The 15,306-nt window shown below is 36.0% G+C and overlaps 1 protein-coding gene, 1 non-coding gene and 1 pseudogene across 2 annotated transcripts; 2 read left to right on the top strand and 1 right to left on the bottom strand.

Moving 5' to 3' along the window:
• Window positions 1–2,912: 2,912 nt before the first annotated feature.
• LOC126625532 (ADP,ATP carrier protein 3, mitochondrial-like) lies at window positions 2,913–3,477 on the top strand (annotated as a pseudogene).
• Window positions 3,478–9,886: 6,409 nt separating this feature from the next.
• LOC126625531 (uncharacterized) lies at window positions 9,887–10,741 on the top strand. Its single transcript, XM_050294599.1, has one exon. The coding sequence runs from the start codon at window positions 9,887–9,889 to the stop codon at window positions 10,739–10,741; it is 855 nt and encodes a 284-aa protein (XP_050150556.1).
• Window positions 10,742–14,548: 3,807 nt separating this feature from the next.
• Window positions 14,549–14,743, bottom strand: LOC126627543 (U2 spliceosomal RNA). The gene has a single exon (XR_007625039.1). It is a non-coding gene; the product is annotated as a U2 spliceosomal RNA (small nuclear RNA).
• Window positions 14,744–15,306: the final 563 nt, after the last annotated feature.

Genomic DNA, 15,306 nt, shown 5'->3' with positions numbered 1-15,306 from the left:
CTTGAAGAAAGGCTCTAATTCGTCAACCCATTGGGCCCAGGTGGGATCATTCATCAAGGGAAATCCTCGACGATATGATGACCATTTCGAGGAGGAAATGCCCGACCCAGCCAGATAGGGATTTGGGGAAAACCAGTTTCCCCTGGGCATGTTGTCTTCCACTACTGAGGGGACCCGGGAAATCCAGGCGGGACCCAATGATTGTACCCCATGCGTCTCAAAGAAAAGCTCAGAATGCAAACCTGCCCGCGGGCGATGCAGCCCGTTGAGTAGACGGCGTAGGGTGGCGATTCCGTCGCCAGACTCATAAGATGGTGGGGTTTGGCTGGATCCTGAAGCCATTTGATGAAAATAGAGAAAGAAAAGAAAGAAAGAGGATAAAGATGCAACCTTGTCGGGCAACAGAGAAAGATAGTGGGGAAGTAGGAAAGTTTTTTTCCGCAGAAGGATTCCTTTCGCAGAAGTTCGATCGCAAGGTATTCATGGGTTTAATAGGGAATCTCTTTCAATTAATATTGGCGCCTGGAATTCCAGGTTTAATATCAATTGAAGGGGGCACTGTTTGGGTTAAAAACTGAACTTTAGGCCCAAAGTTGGAGTCGGCCCAAAGGAGGCCTGGAGGAAGAGAAGATCAAAGCCCAGCCGAGGCTTGGGAAGGCAGGTAAGGGCCTTTTTCTGACTTGATACAATTCACAAAGGCCACTTGCCTACCTACCCAAGGATCAAGTGGTGTAGACTGATCAGACTGCACAGCCCATAAAGTACTTTATGGTGGCATTACATGTAATAAAGCTGATGAGTCATCGCCCTCAGACCGCATTCGGGCAAAGCTGTTGCTACAGGAGCCGAACCGAGTAGTCTATAAAAGGAGGAAAAGAAGACAGGAATAAGGACACTCAATCAAACAAACAAAAGCACAAACTCTGCTCAAAAAGCCAGATTTGCCTTCAAACGAAGCTGTAGTCAGCCCAAGCTTTCATCCCCCTCGGGATAATCTTTTCTCCTAAACTTTGTAATAGCTCTGCTACCTTGTTCAAACTTGTTGTAGTATCGATTCACCCTTTTGTATTCTCCTTTCCCCTCTCCACCTAAGCTTTCAGACCTTTGACAGAACCACAAAGATAGGGACCTGCAAGACGATCAGCCTTAATTGATAAGGTTTAATCTTGCCCGACCTGCTTTGTTCTGTCTTTGTCTTTTCTTTCTTTAAAGTCTAGCGATATGTTGTATGTTTTTAGTTATATGCAAGTTGTTCCTAGCAAAATCACGATGACAAAGCTTTCTCAACACTTGGATCTGATTTAAATATATCTTCAATGCTTAAATTAGATCCAAGTCCTAAGCCCGCAGGCATGTAAATCTGATTAGTTTAAAAGTCCTTGGCCTCAAGGCATAAAAAAGAACTTTATGTGGACTTAACCCATCCACGACAATCCTTGATAAACGAGAAGTCCGAAGTTACTTGGGGCGCAAGTAATCGACCTACCTTCTAGTTTTCTTTCTATTATATCATGATTATCATAGAACGCTTAAGCATGGGATGGACTCTAATGGAAAGCCTCAAGGCCTACACCTAAGGCCCCACAAAGGCATCCATTTGGATTCATCCTATTCAGCGATCGGAGGAGTTTAAGCATAAGAATGAACTCTGATGGGAAGCCTCAAGGCCTACACCTAAGGCCCCACAAAGGCACCCATTTGGGTTCGTTCTATTCCTTGGATTCGGGTAATCAGAAATATAATAGTTAGAAGACTCCGACAATCACAAGAATACATATGATGCGTTCGAGTACTGGTTTAGTTATGTATGGGAAGCCTCAAGGCCTACATTTAAGGCCCCACAAAGGCACCTGTTATAACTAAACACGGTTTCTTGGATACATATATATATATATATATATATATACAATGAAAGAACGACAACCATTTTACATCTGCCATGCTAAAGATGGCAGTGGCACGCGTGAGCACCTAAATGTTAACCTTGATTGTGAGCCTCAAGGCCTATACCTAAGGCCCCACAAAGGCACCTCTCAAAGTTAACTATGTCCTTCTCTTTCAGCCTTGCCCGAAGAGCCTTGCCCGACGAGACTTGCTCGACAACGCCCAGAAACGAAGCAGAAGTCCGACAGCAGCCCTCAACCGGCGCCAACCTCCAGGGGAGCTGTGTGCTCGTCGGCCAGGAAACATCCCCAGCGGAAATTCCTGCCACGAACAGGTGGTATAGAAATGTGGTATAAAAATATGGTATGAATAACATTACTCCATTTCTTAACAAATTTCTCCAATTTGTATTACAGTTTCCCTTAATTCCTTCATACATTTTATAGTTCTAATCAATCTTTTTTGACCTTTAACATTCCCCTATTCAACTGTTAATAAGTAAGTTCCACGTCTGCAAACCAAAACGAACACATTTTTGACTTGTTATCTATATAGTTTGAAATTTCTCCAGCAATCTGGCATGATCTATCAAATATATTAGTTATTAGATATGTATATATGCAGGTGAACCCCTTTGTGTTCGTATGCATAATTTTAAAAAATTATTTATATTGCTCTGTGAAAATTGCATATTTTTTATTATTGCACCGTTGAATACGAGGTCAGTGCTTGGAAACAAAAATGCCAAAGCAAATTAAAGAAAAAACTTAAACAAGATTAATGATTGACTGCTCAATGGAGCATTTTAGGTACTTCATAGTAAAACCTGTGTAGGAAATGTGGACAAATCGCCCCGAATTATGGAGGACCTGGAGTTCTCTGCAATTATTTGGCTTTAAGAGAATTTCATGATTTTGAATATTAAAATAAAAGTTATTTTCTTGGAATGGTGATTTATGGTTTTTAGTTTGGAATTAGCATTTGTTGTTTGGACACATGTACTGTTTTTGTTCTAGGTAGTGTAAAATCACTTCAAGAAGGATAAAGAAGGCTACTGGAAGTGGTTCGCTGGGAACCTGGTATCAGGTGGAGCAGCTGGTGCTTCATCTCTTATTTTTGTATATTCTCAGGACTATGCAAGAACACGTTTGGCAAATGATGTCAAGGCTGCCAAGAAGGGTGGTTGAAAGGCAGTTTAATGGTTTGTTTGTGTTGGAATTATCGTGTATCGTCGGCTTTACTTTGGAATGTACGATTCTCTGAACATGTGGTTCTAACTAGTGGTTGTAGGATAGTTTCTTTGCTAGCTTCTTGTTTTCTTGTTGGGATGGAGAATTACAATTGGTGTTAGATTAGCTTCTTACCCCATTGACACAGTGCGCAGAAGGATGATGATGAACTCAGCAGAAGCAGTTAAATACAACAGCTCTTTGGATGCCTTTAAGCAAATTATAAAAAAAACGAGAATGCATGTTTAAGGGTGTTGGAGCAAACATATTGCGTGCTGTTGCAGGTGCTAGTGTGCTTGTTGGCTATGACAAGCTGCAAGTCATACTTCTTGGCAGGAAATGTGGGTCTGGTGACGGTGGTTAATGATGTTATGTTGACGAAATCATTAGTTATTGTGTAAGCACCGACTCTGGTTGAAAATTTTAGATGAACGGAAGTGCTCTTTATGTTTCCAAATGTTTGTGGATCTGTTATTAGAGTCATAGTTACAGGGATGAAGAAATTTGAGTTTTGGCTGCTTGTTATCTGGTTGTGCTTTGAAAGGAAGAGCTTTTACGATTTTTAAATGTTCCTTTGTTGAGAGAAAAATACTCCTAGTGTAGACGGATATTGCTACAGTCACTATTTATAAAACTGAACCAAAATAAACTACAATATTTATCGAATTATAGCAAAATAACTCACACTATTTCTAGAACTATGGCAAAATAATCCACACTATTTATGAAACTAAACTAATATAACACACTATTTCTAGAAGGGTAAATCATCAAAATGGTCCATGAGATTTGTATAACTCATCGCTTTAGTCCCTGAGATTCCAAATCGATAAAAGTGATCCCTGAGATTGTCCACCATCCATCATTTTGGTTCTTCCGTTAAAAACTCCGTTAAGTGTCCTGAAGCTCTTGGCCGGAAGTTTGGGCAATTTTTAAAGTTTCGTAACTCAATCGTTTCTTAACCAAATTTGACCCATAATATATCAAATGAAGATAGGAAAGTGTAGAATAAAATTATACCTATTTCGAAGCCCAATGGTTTCCGGAAAATAGCCTTAAAGTTGACTGGTCCAAGTGAAAACTTGAAATCTCGCTGGAAACTGGGTTAACTTTAAATGCTCATAACTTCTTCAATACTCAACGAAATCAAGTGATTCAAAAACAAAAATCATACTTCTCGATGAGATAAAGAGAATGGTACCTTTTTGACGGCTAACTCGCCGTGGCTGTCTAGGTCTCAAGTTAGCTACTTTCGAGCCTTTTTTCCGGCCAAACCACAACGATTTAGCCGTTGAAAAATGTACCATTCTCTTTGTCTCATCGAGAAGTATGATTTTCATTTTTTGAATCAGTTGATTTCGTTGAGTATTGAAGAAGTTATGAACGTTTAAAGTTTACCCAGTTTTCGGCGAGTTTTTAAGTTTTCACTCGGACCAGTCAACTTTGGGGCTATTTTTCGACCATCTTTGGCAACCATTGGGCTTTGAAATAGGTATAATATTATTCTACACTTTCCTATCTTCATTTTGATATATTATGGGTCGAATTTGGTTAAAAAACGATTGAGTTTCGATGCTTTGAAAATTGCCTAAACTTTCGGCCAAGAGCTCCAGGACACTTAACGGAGTTTTTAACAGAAGCACCAAAATGATGGATGGTGGACAATCTCAAGGACCACTTTTATCGATTTGGAATCTCAGGGACCAAAGTGATGAGTTATGCAAATCTCAAGGACCATTTTGGCGATTTACCCTTTCTGGAACTATAGCAAAATAACCCACACTATTTATAAAACTGAACCGAAATAACCCACACAATTTCTGGAACTATAAATAACCTAAAATTTCCTAATTGTAGGTTTTTCTATGTTTTTCAAATTGAACCAAAATAGTATTTCTGGAAAGAAACAAAATAAGTACTATATATGAAATTATAGCAAAATAATCAACACTATTTTCGAAACTAAACAAAAGTAACCTACATTATTTTCAGTACAACAAAATTAACCACATTATTTTGAAAAAATGAATCAAAATAACTTACACTATTTCTAGAACTACAACAAAATAACTAACACTATTTTTGAAACTTTGCAACTCACATTATTTATGAAACTTTGCAAAATTACACATTGTTCATAAAAACTAAACTAAAACAGTTTATGGAAGGGAACAAAATAAACACTATTTCTAGAATTACAGCAAAATAACCCACATTATTTCTAAAACTAAACAAAAATAACCCACTATTTTATGAACTATTTCTGAAACTACAACAAAATAACTCACACTATTTCTGAAACTATACCAAAATAACTCACTATTTTTTGAACTATTTCTAGAACTACAACAAAATAACTCATACTATTTCTAAAACTGAACCAAAATAACCCACTATTTTTTAAATTACAACAAAATTACACACTATTTCCGAAAAGCTGAACCAAAATAATTCACAGTATTTATGGAAGAGAACAAAATAAGTACTATTTATGGAATTATAGCAAAATAACTCACACTATGTCACATCCCCGCCCAGGCCCCTACCACATCTTGGGCTCGACTTCGGCGTAGTACGATATTGTCCACTTTGGGCCCTGACCATACCCTCATGGTTTTGTTTCTGGGAACTCACACGAGAACTTCCTAGTGGGTCACCCATCATGGGATTGCTCTTGCCCGAACTTGCTTAACTTCGGAGTTCCGATGGAACCAGAAGCCAGTGAGCTCCCAAAAAGCCTCGTGCTAGGTAGAGATGGGAATATACATATAAGGCTTACATGATCTACTCCCTTGAGCGATGTGGGATGTTACAATCCATCCCCCTTAGGAGCCCGACGTCCTCGTTGACACACTTTCGGCCAGGGATTGGCCCGCACGGCAGAAATAACGCTGTGTTTCAAACCACTACGTATACCCACAAAGGTAACCACAGGTAACCTCGCCTGATGAAAAGTGACTATCTTCTCATAACAATCTAGCTTAGCACGATTGTAGTGTAACCAATGCCAAGAATAACATCAAAATCCACTATATCGGAACCCGAAGCCAATGAGCTCCCAAAAGGCCTCGTGCTAGGTAAAGATGAGAATATACATATAAGGCTTATAGGATCCACTCCCCTGAACGGTGTGGGATGTTACACACTATTTCTGAAACATATTTAAAACAACTCACACTATTTCTACAACCACAACAAAGAGAGCACATTAAGTTTCAAAGTGAAGTTTATCATTGATTTTGTACTTATATTTGTGTGAATTATCCTAATTTAAAAGTGAATTATCTCATAGATTATGTAAGTTTTTTTTATAATTTTTTTTTGTTGTATTTTATATAGAGAGGGTTTCAGAGTGAATTACAAAAAGAACATCCTAAAACAAATATGTTGCTTGTGTAAGTCAATTTCAAATTCTCGAATTCTTAGATTGATAAATTCTGTTGATGCATAATAGATACTCTTATCGCTAGTTTATCACCTGACAAATTTTAAATGATGACCATGATTTGTTGGAGGAGTAACTAGGGTTGTAAATAGATAGGACAAAATCATTTCCTATTTTGTTCGTTATTGTAAATAGAGTTGTAAGTAGATTTTGACATATGTGTAAATAGTATTGTATTCGTATATATTTTTAAAATCCACAGCATAGCGCGTATACCCCTTGCTAGTTAATAATTTAATTGGAGTTAGAGAGATTTTGAATACTTCAAATTTTTAGACCACAAAAGAGTGAAAAAAATAATTATAAATTGCTAGGTCGAACGCTTTACATTTCATTATTTCCTTTCAAACCACATCTTTCTGGCTCTTAGTTATGAAAGGCAAAGATGAAAAGTTGTACATAAACATAGTAGGATAGTATTATACTGCATACATGCATAATATGCTATTCATATCATGTTTTTGTATCATATTTTCATACCATCTTAGGTGGTATTTAATGTGAACAACCACATCATTTGAATTAATCATATTTTTAAATTTAGTTCATTATTTAATAAACTAATAATTAAGAAAAACTAGTTAATTAAATAGTGATTGTGGTATACGAGGAGTTTTTCTCTTTCCTTTCTTTGGGTTTTGCAAATTTTTCAAAGGATGTGGTTGTCCACATCAAATACCACCTAAAATGGTATAAAATATAATATAAAAATATAGTATGAATAGTATTAAATACCAACTTCGAAAATGTCGGCGCACACACAAATCCACAAAACAACAAAAATAAAATAATAAAAATAGGGGTGTGCTATCCACACATCATTTTTTACTTCTCACACATTCTTTGTTAATTTCTATCTGTTGATCTTTTTCATTTCATCTGATCTGACGGTCGAAAATTAAAAGGTTGTGTGAGAAAAAAAAAAGATGTGTGAATATCACACCTCTAAAAGTAAAGTAAGTACCTGACAGCAATGTTCTAAAAAACGCCCTAGGCGGTGCCTAGGCGCTGGGCAGGTACCATCCGAGGCGTTTTCTTGCAAATCAGCTTGAAAAATCGGCCAAGCTCTAGGCGGTGCCTAGGCTGTGCTAGGCGGCTGGGCGGTTAGGCGGAGTTGGGCGGTTTTTTTTTTTTTTTTTTTTCCTAACTTCTAATTCAGAATTTCATATTTTATTCTATCCCATGCCCTGCAAGTACCCTAATTTCAGAAACAAGGACTTCGCCGTTCATCCACTTCGTCTCTTCTTCTTCATCTGCACAGATTGCACTGACTGCACTCACCTGACCTGCGCCGCGCGACTTCGAGAGGTTTTCCGGGTCATCGACTCATCGTCATCGATCGTCTCTCCCAGTCCCAGTTTCCACAGTCTCCACTCCAATCCAGACTCTTCATTCTCTCGACATGCACTTGCATTGCATCTCGATTCTCCAATCTCCATAGCTTGACTGTGACCTACAAGCCTGCAACTTCAAGGAGCTCGTCGATTATGAAGAAGAGGAGAAGCCCCCTAACTCTGCAGTTTGCACTCTGCAGCTAAAGTCAACAGCGAAGGCTGTGAAGCCCCCAAAAAGTGAGTTTTTGTTCTACAGATTTGTAAATGTTCAATGTTGAATTTGTTAAGGTATTGGAAAAATTACAGAGTTTTGGATTTGAAACCAATTGGATTAAGGGGAATCTGACAATTTGTTATTTGTCTACTGATAATTTTGATAGTATTTTCGTGCTGGTTAGTATGTATGATGAACTAGACCATATTGGTTGTTTGCTAGATCCAGATGCACATCTTAGCCTAATTGTCTATCGATTATATATAGATGCATATATCATATTCATATGACAGCGAGGACCCAAACTGCATATAAACAAGAACATCGTCTATCACAATTTCCTGGCATTAGCCGAACTTTGATTATTTAGCAATAAGTGGCACCTAAAACTGCAAGATCATGAATGCTACTTAATGTGTTTGGTATCTGTAAAAGAAAATGAGAAGTTGGTCATTTTATTTTATTTTGAAAAGAAATCTTGTTTTGGATATAAAGATTGGAGTTTCACTTTTCTTAGTTCATGTACTTGTGAGCTTGTCTTTTCACATCTGGATGCACATAAAAATTTCAATTAATTAGATTTATTCTGCAGGAGCAATTACCTAATGATCTGGAGCGAGTCAATAATCTATTTCAAAAAGCACTGGAAAGTGGAATGAATATAGTATACAGGTATAATTGCTAGCTGCCAATTTCAATTCTTGGTTCTCTCTTCCCAAATTAAGAGCCAGACATCCTTTTTACTTATAATTTTCTTAGGACAAAGCAATAAACTTCCTTCTTTTGTTTACAGCGCAGATCAATCAGTTGAGAAGAAATTTGTTTATCAATTTTGTCCAGGAAATACATTGCCATTGTTTTGGTTAACCAGTATAAATTGAGGTTTAAATTTCTCGCTTACCCTTCTTTCTTTCTTCCTTCTTGATTGAGAAATGTCCTTTACTGCTTGCATTAATATATGACATACATGATCAATTGTAATAGTAAATATTAGGCTAATGGTAAATATTTCTGTCAAAAATGTCACAGTAGGTCTTGGCTGGACGATGTTTTTGTCTCAGACATTTGTGGAAGCAACTCTGGGATTCCATATAACTTGTTTAATTTAAGTCCCACTCTTTGTATTTTGAAAGTTAGCAGATTTAAGTCCCACTTGTTTAATTTATGCTATCAAAGTGTGTTTGTGCTTTTTTTTTTTTTGGCCATAGATTTTGCCTTTTGACAAGCTGACCAAAATAGAAAAACAAAACAATCTGAGTTGGCTTATAAGTTAAAATACTGTAATAGTTTTTTGTGGGAGATTAAGACCTAAAAGTTTGTAATGTTTATTTTATATGAATTTTAGGATTGTTTCTTCTTTTTTGTGATGACTGGTACTTCATCTTCTGGAGCATCTACTGCAATGTCGTCCTCCTCTCAATCTAAAAATGTGTTGAAGCGTAGCTCGGAAGATGTGGGATAGGAATATGGGATCTTGGCAAATCCTACAAACTCAGATAAGGTGAAATGTAAGTTGTGTAACAAAATTATTAGAGGTGGAGTACATAGATTAAAACAACATGTAGCCAACATAAGAGGAAATGTAGCGGCATGCACAAAGTCTTCGGATGAAGATAAAGCCAAATGTCGAGCCGCATTAGAAGAAGCAAAAAATAAGATGAAACAAAGGGATAAACACATTATGGAAGTAAGGGAAGGGGTGCAACTTCAACAAATTCAAGAAAGATAAGAAGACATTGAAGTGATTGGGTCAAGGAAAAGGCCTCGCACTCTTGGACCTATGGATAGGTTTGCATCCTCCATCAATCCCGATTCTTCAAATGAGGGAAGTAAGAAGACTCGGCAACAAAACATCCATGATGCAATTTGGAAGGAAAGAGCACATCAAGTGGATCAATATGTGGCTCGATGGGTGTATGAAGCTGGTATTCCTTTCCATGCTATTGATAATGATAGCTTTAAGCGTGTGATGGAAGCGGTTGGTCAATTTGGCCCGGGTTACTTACCTCCAAGCCAATACGAATTAAGGGAGCCATTATTGAAAGAAGAGGTAGAAAGAGTAAAAAAGTCACTCAAGAAACATGAACAAGAGTGGGCTTTGAATGGTTGCTCAATTATAACCGATGCTTGGAGTGACCGAAAAAGAAGAAGCATAATGAATTTATGTGTCAATTGCAAGGAAGGCACCATATTTCTTTCTTCTAAGGAATGCTCTAGTGAAGCACACACTGGGGAATATATTTTTGAATATGTTGACAAGTGTGTTGAAGAAATTGGGCCTCAAAATGTGATTCAAGTGGTAACCGATAATGCTTCTAACAATATGGCGGCGGCAAACATGATGAAGAAAAAGAGGCCGAATATGTTTTGGACATCATATGCCACTCATACTTTGAATCTCATGCTTCAAGGGATTGGTAATCTCCCTAGGTTCAAAGGAGTTATTGACAAGGCAAAGGCTTTCACTATCTTCATTTATGCACATCATAAAACTTTGGCATTAATGAGGAAGTATACCAAGAAAAGAGACATAATAAGGCATGGAGTCACTAGATTTGCAACTTCTTTCCTCACATTGCAAAGCTTGATGGATAAGAAAAAAGACTTGAAGGTTATGGTTGCTAGTGATGAATGAGAACAATGCAAACATGTCAAGACTACAAAGGGGAAAACGGCATATGCTACAATAGTGCATACACATTTTTGGAGTGGGGTCTCACTTTTCTTGAAAGTGTTTGAACCTTTATTCAAGCTACTTCGAATTGTGGATGGGGATAAGAAGCCATCAATGGGGTTTTTGTATGGAGAGCTACAAAAAGCAAAGATGGAGATTAAAGAGACATTCAAGAACAATGAGGCCAACTATCAACCAATTCTTCAAATTATTGATGAAAAAGCTCGTGAGCAGCTTGATAGTCCATTGCATTTGGCGGGCTACCTCTTGAACCCTTATTATTTCTTCAAGAATCAAAGCATACAACATGATCCAATTGTCATAGAGGGGATTTTTACTTGTGTTGAGAAGTTCTTCCCCGATAACTATGAGCTTCAAAACCAAGTGGTAAATGTTGAGATGCACAAGTATAGAGTAAAAGAAGGTGGATTTGGAAGACATTTGGCCGAACTTGGATGCGTTGAGAATGATGAAAACTATAATCCGGGTATGAATATTATTCACATATGCTTATATTTTATTTATTAAATTTGAGTTTACTACTTATTTTTCATTACTAATTGTGTGTTTTTTTTTCATTAGCTGCATGGTGGTATAATTATGGAAATGATGTGCCTAATTTGCAAAGGATGGCTATAAAGATACTCTCATTGACTACAAGTTCATCCGGTTGTGAAAGAAATTGGAGTTCTTTTGAAGGTATACATACAAAGAAAAGGAATAGACTAGATACAACAAGGTTAAATAATTTAGTCTATGTCCAATTTAATGCAAGGATTATGAACAAGAAGAAAAGAGAAAAGGAGAAGAAAGTGGACATACTACTTGCAAGTGAAGCTAGTATGGCTTAAGGATGGATTGTGGAGGGTGGTGATGAAGAACTTGAGTTTGGCTCGGGAATTGGAGAGACATCGGAGGTAGGTAGTTCCTTAGAGCCTAGGGGGAGTTCTAAAAATGTTGAAGTAAGAGAACTTCATGAAGAAGATTTTATATCGGATGAGGACACGGAAGAAGAAGAAGGAGATGATGAAGAAATTGAGTTCGAGTCCGACACGGAGAGGGTCTTGGAGGGATATGGTGAAGAAGAGTTTGATGCCTAGTAACTTTCGTAGCTCGATTTTCTTTTCTATTAGTGTCTGAATGTATAGCATTCGAACATTTGACTCATTGTTGTTAATTTTATCCTATGAAAACTTGTTCTGAAGTATACCATATTATTATGATTTGCAGATGTGAACTTGTTTTTTAGAACTGCTTTGTTCCAGAAGAAAATGTTCTCGGGCAGGAAGGAAAAGGTGTAGTGATTTTTTTATTTTAACTTTGTTATTGGAAGGAAAAAGATCATTTGGATTGGTTGCATGTTAAAATTCGCAGCAAGAATTGATATGTTAGTTATAACCTGATTGCTCATCTGTCATATGGCTTCTGAGCTGCTGTTTAGTATTAGGGTGATCAAAATTTACCATTAGCGAAGACTTTCACCATGGGACTTATTCCTGTATTGCTGGAACTGCTCAACTAGACTTGTTCTGGTAATATATGATGCCAACAGTTTTGTTGCGCCACTGGCCTCCCAAATTATCACCTAAAGAAAATAGATGACTTTTTGAATTACTTCATTTGTTGAAAGAAATATTTGTTTTGTACATTTTCTACCTGTTTTGTAAGAGTCACTATGCACTTATTCACAGGATATACAAAAAATTTACCTAAATCCACCTAGGCTGCCTGGGCGCTAGGCGTTAGCCCGCCGCCCAACTAGTGTCTAGCGTTTTTTAGAACCTTGCGTGACAGTGGTGGGTGCGGAAAACGAGGCAATACCAAAGCCCCATACGTGACAAAAAATGCAAAGACAGTAAACGGGCTTCTTTAGGTTCTGTCAGGGGTACGTTTGAAAAACATATTTACTGTTTGTTGAGCTTTTTCTTCAATTCGTAAGTTTTTATGATTGTGGAGTCTGATATATGAATAGTTTTATGTCATTATAATTAAATTTTAAATCATTTTCATTAAATAATAGTTTATTGTGATTTTTTATTAAATTAAAATTTGTTCAAATCCTTTTCATTAACGCTCATAATTTAATAAAATATCCCTAGTGAGGGGACGTGTTGGTAATTCCACTTGGAACCATGGTTGATATAATATTAGATGGACGAATCTGAATATTCTATTTTTTGTGCCGATGGATCTGAGCCGTCCATGTCAGCCGAGCATCACACGTGGATGTCAGATGTGTGCATGAAATCTCATTCAGGTTATTGGTTTTTTTTTTTGGGAAATTGCGATTATGAATGAAAATATATTTTAATAAAGAGATTCAAATTTAGTGGTATTCATTTTCATTTGCAAGTGAGAATTTTTTTATACTCAAATTTCGCTTATAACGAGTTTGATACTAAATTATTAAGATAAACTTTTGTGATTTGTGTAGCTTAGCGTGAGTCCTTCATTCTTTTATATTTAATGTAAATACATCCTTTTATATTTAGTGTAAATATATCGTTGCATTCTACAAAAAATAATAACAAGAATGTTCTCTTGTCGTGCAATTTTGTTTCATAATTTCAGCCGTTTATGTTTTTTTTTTTACCTATTTTAATATCTGTGACGAATCAACAAATTTAATTTTTTTTAGAGTAATTGTATCACACTACCTCTGCTTTGCTTTAATCAAAAGGCATGAATAAAGAGGACAAGAACATATAAACTACAGGAAGCATTTGAGGGAAGGAATCTCATTTTTTTTATTCTATGAAAATGAGAATTAGTTGTAAGGCCCATATCATATTGAACTTTAACTATTTAAACTGTTTATTTTTTTAAGTTGTATTTCATAGATCATCCTCTTAAAATATTAACCAAATCGAAAATATTTAAGGCATTTAATTGAGTTCAAAGAAATTGACAAAATAGATAAGCAAATGGTTTCGGACTGAATTGAATTTTTGTAAGGATGATCTATTAATCGAGACTTACAAAATAAATAGTTCAGATCATTGAAATTTGATGCGAAGTAAGACCCATAACTAATCCCCTTTTTTTTCTTTCAAAAAATAGGAATCCACTCCCTTATAAGATAAAGAGAAATAAAGAACTAAGAAACCATATAAGATAAAGAAGGCAACTTCAAAGAAACCATGACATTTACATGGAGTACTTGGAATTTGGGCTAGGGTTTTTGGGCCTTAAGATCCATGATGATGGTGTTATCCCATCTTCGAACCAGTTGAGACGGTTTGGTGGGGGCCGCTTTCTTAGCCCCATCTAAGTTAGTCGTGTCACTACTCTGGGGACCTCTTAAGATCTGTGTACCCAAACACCTGCCCTGGCAATCAATCAAAATCACAAGTTGTGGAAAGTGGGAAAAGCTTCTTCACCACCATTTACCTTTAAATTTTTTATTAAAAAAAATTAATGAAAAAGATTTGAAAATTTTAAGTTTTAATAAAAAAAGATAAAAATATGTTATAAGTGAATAGTACTATGAGTGATTTTTTAGAGTAAAAATGTCATCTTCGTTAAAAGTGAATAGTATCGGAAGTGTTTCGTTAAAACTTTATTTTTATTATTGATTGTAGGTCATATATATATATATATATATATATATATATATATATATAAGGAACAATTATTAGCATTTCAAAAATTTTATTTGGCACTCCTCACAAGTGTATTTTTCTTTCTAAATATAAAATGTTTGGAGTGCCAAATAAGATTTTTAGAATACTAATAACAATCTCCTATATATATACATACAAGTATATTGGTGGGTTCGCGGGACAGGAGCAGTAGTTCAACGCTTAAGTTACACGCGAGAGTGTTAATAGCAAACTATTGTAAGTGAGCCCTCTTCTTAAAAAATTTAATTTAAATTGTGTGAAATATTGGTCTACATTCTTATATTAAACTAATAAGAACAGATACTACGTTTGATCTTAACCAAAATGCCGAAAAATGTAAATATCACAACTACGAAGTGTTCTGATCTTTCTCTGACAAACTGACTCTAACCTCATGTGTGTTCAATCATCTCAAATGACAAAAAGTTTTTAGAAAAGAGAGAAAAGAGAGCAAAAATTGTTGAGACGAAACAATAAAATTTTCGCAGACAGGATTAAAGACGCTTACACAAGTCTTCTGTTGTCATTTTTGTTTTTACTCCGTGAGTGAATTCACTATTCAACTGCACATCTGTTAATGTTGAATTTATTTTTTAAAGAAAACTAATGAAAATAGTTTAAAAATTTTAAATTTTAATTAAAGTGATAAAAATGTATTGTAAGTGAATAGTATCAGAGTGACTTTTAAGAATAAAAACAATACAGGTAGTGTTTTCGTTAAAACTTCTTATTTTTTTATTTTCATGCTTGAGTTGTGGATAGATGGATTTGGACTGTCTTTTGGCTTTATCTTACGATATGTAAATAAACACCATGCATGCATCTTCATCTTCTTGGACTCAAGTCTTTTAACGAGTCGAGAATCTGTATTGTATGTATTGTATATACGTAGTTCAACACAGA

The sequence above is a fragment of the Malus sylvestris genome, chromosome 6 (assembly GCF_916048215.2).
Source record: "Malus sylvestris chromosome 6, drMalSylv7.2, whole genome shotgun sequence".
Classification (NCBI taxonomy): Eukaryota; Viridiplantae; Streptophyta; class Magnoliopsida; order Rosales; family Rosaceae; genus Malus; species Malus sylvestris.
The sequence above is the reverse complement of the archived record's forward strand: the minus strand, read 5'-3'. Positions and strand labels throughout refer to the sequence as shown.

Bases quoted from the DNA above. Each gene is read 5' to 3' on its own strand.
- LOC126625531 (XM_050294599.1), top strand. From the start codon at position 9,887: ATGGATAGGTTTGCATCCTCCATCAATCCCGATTCTTCAAATGAGGGA.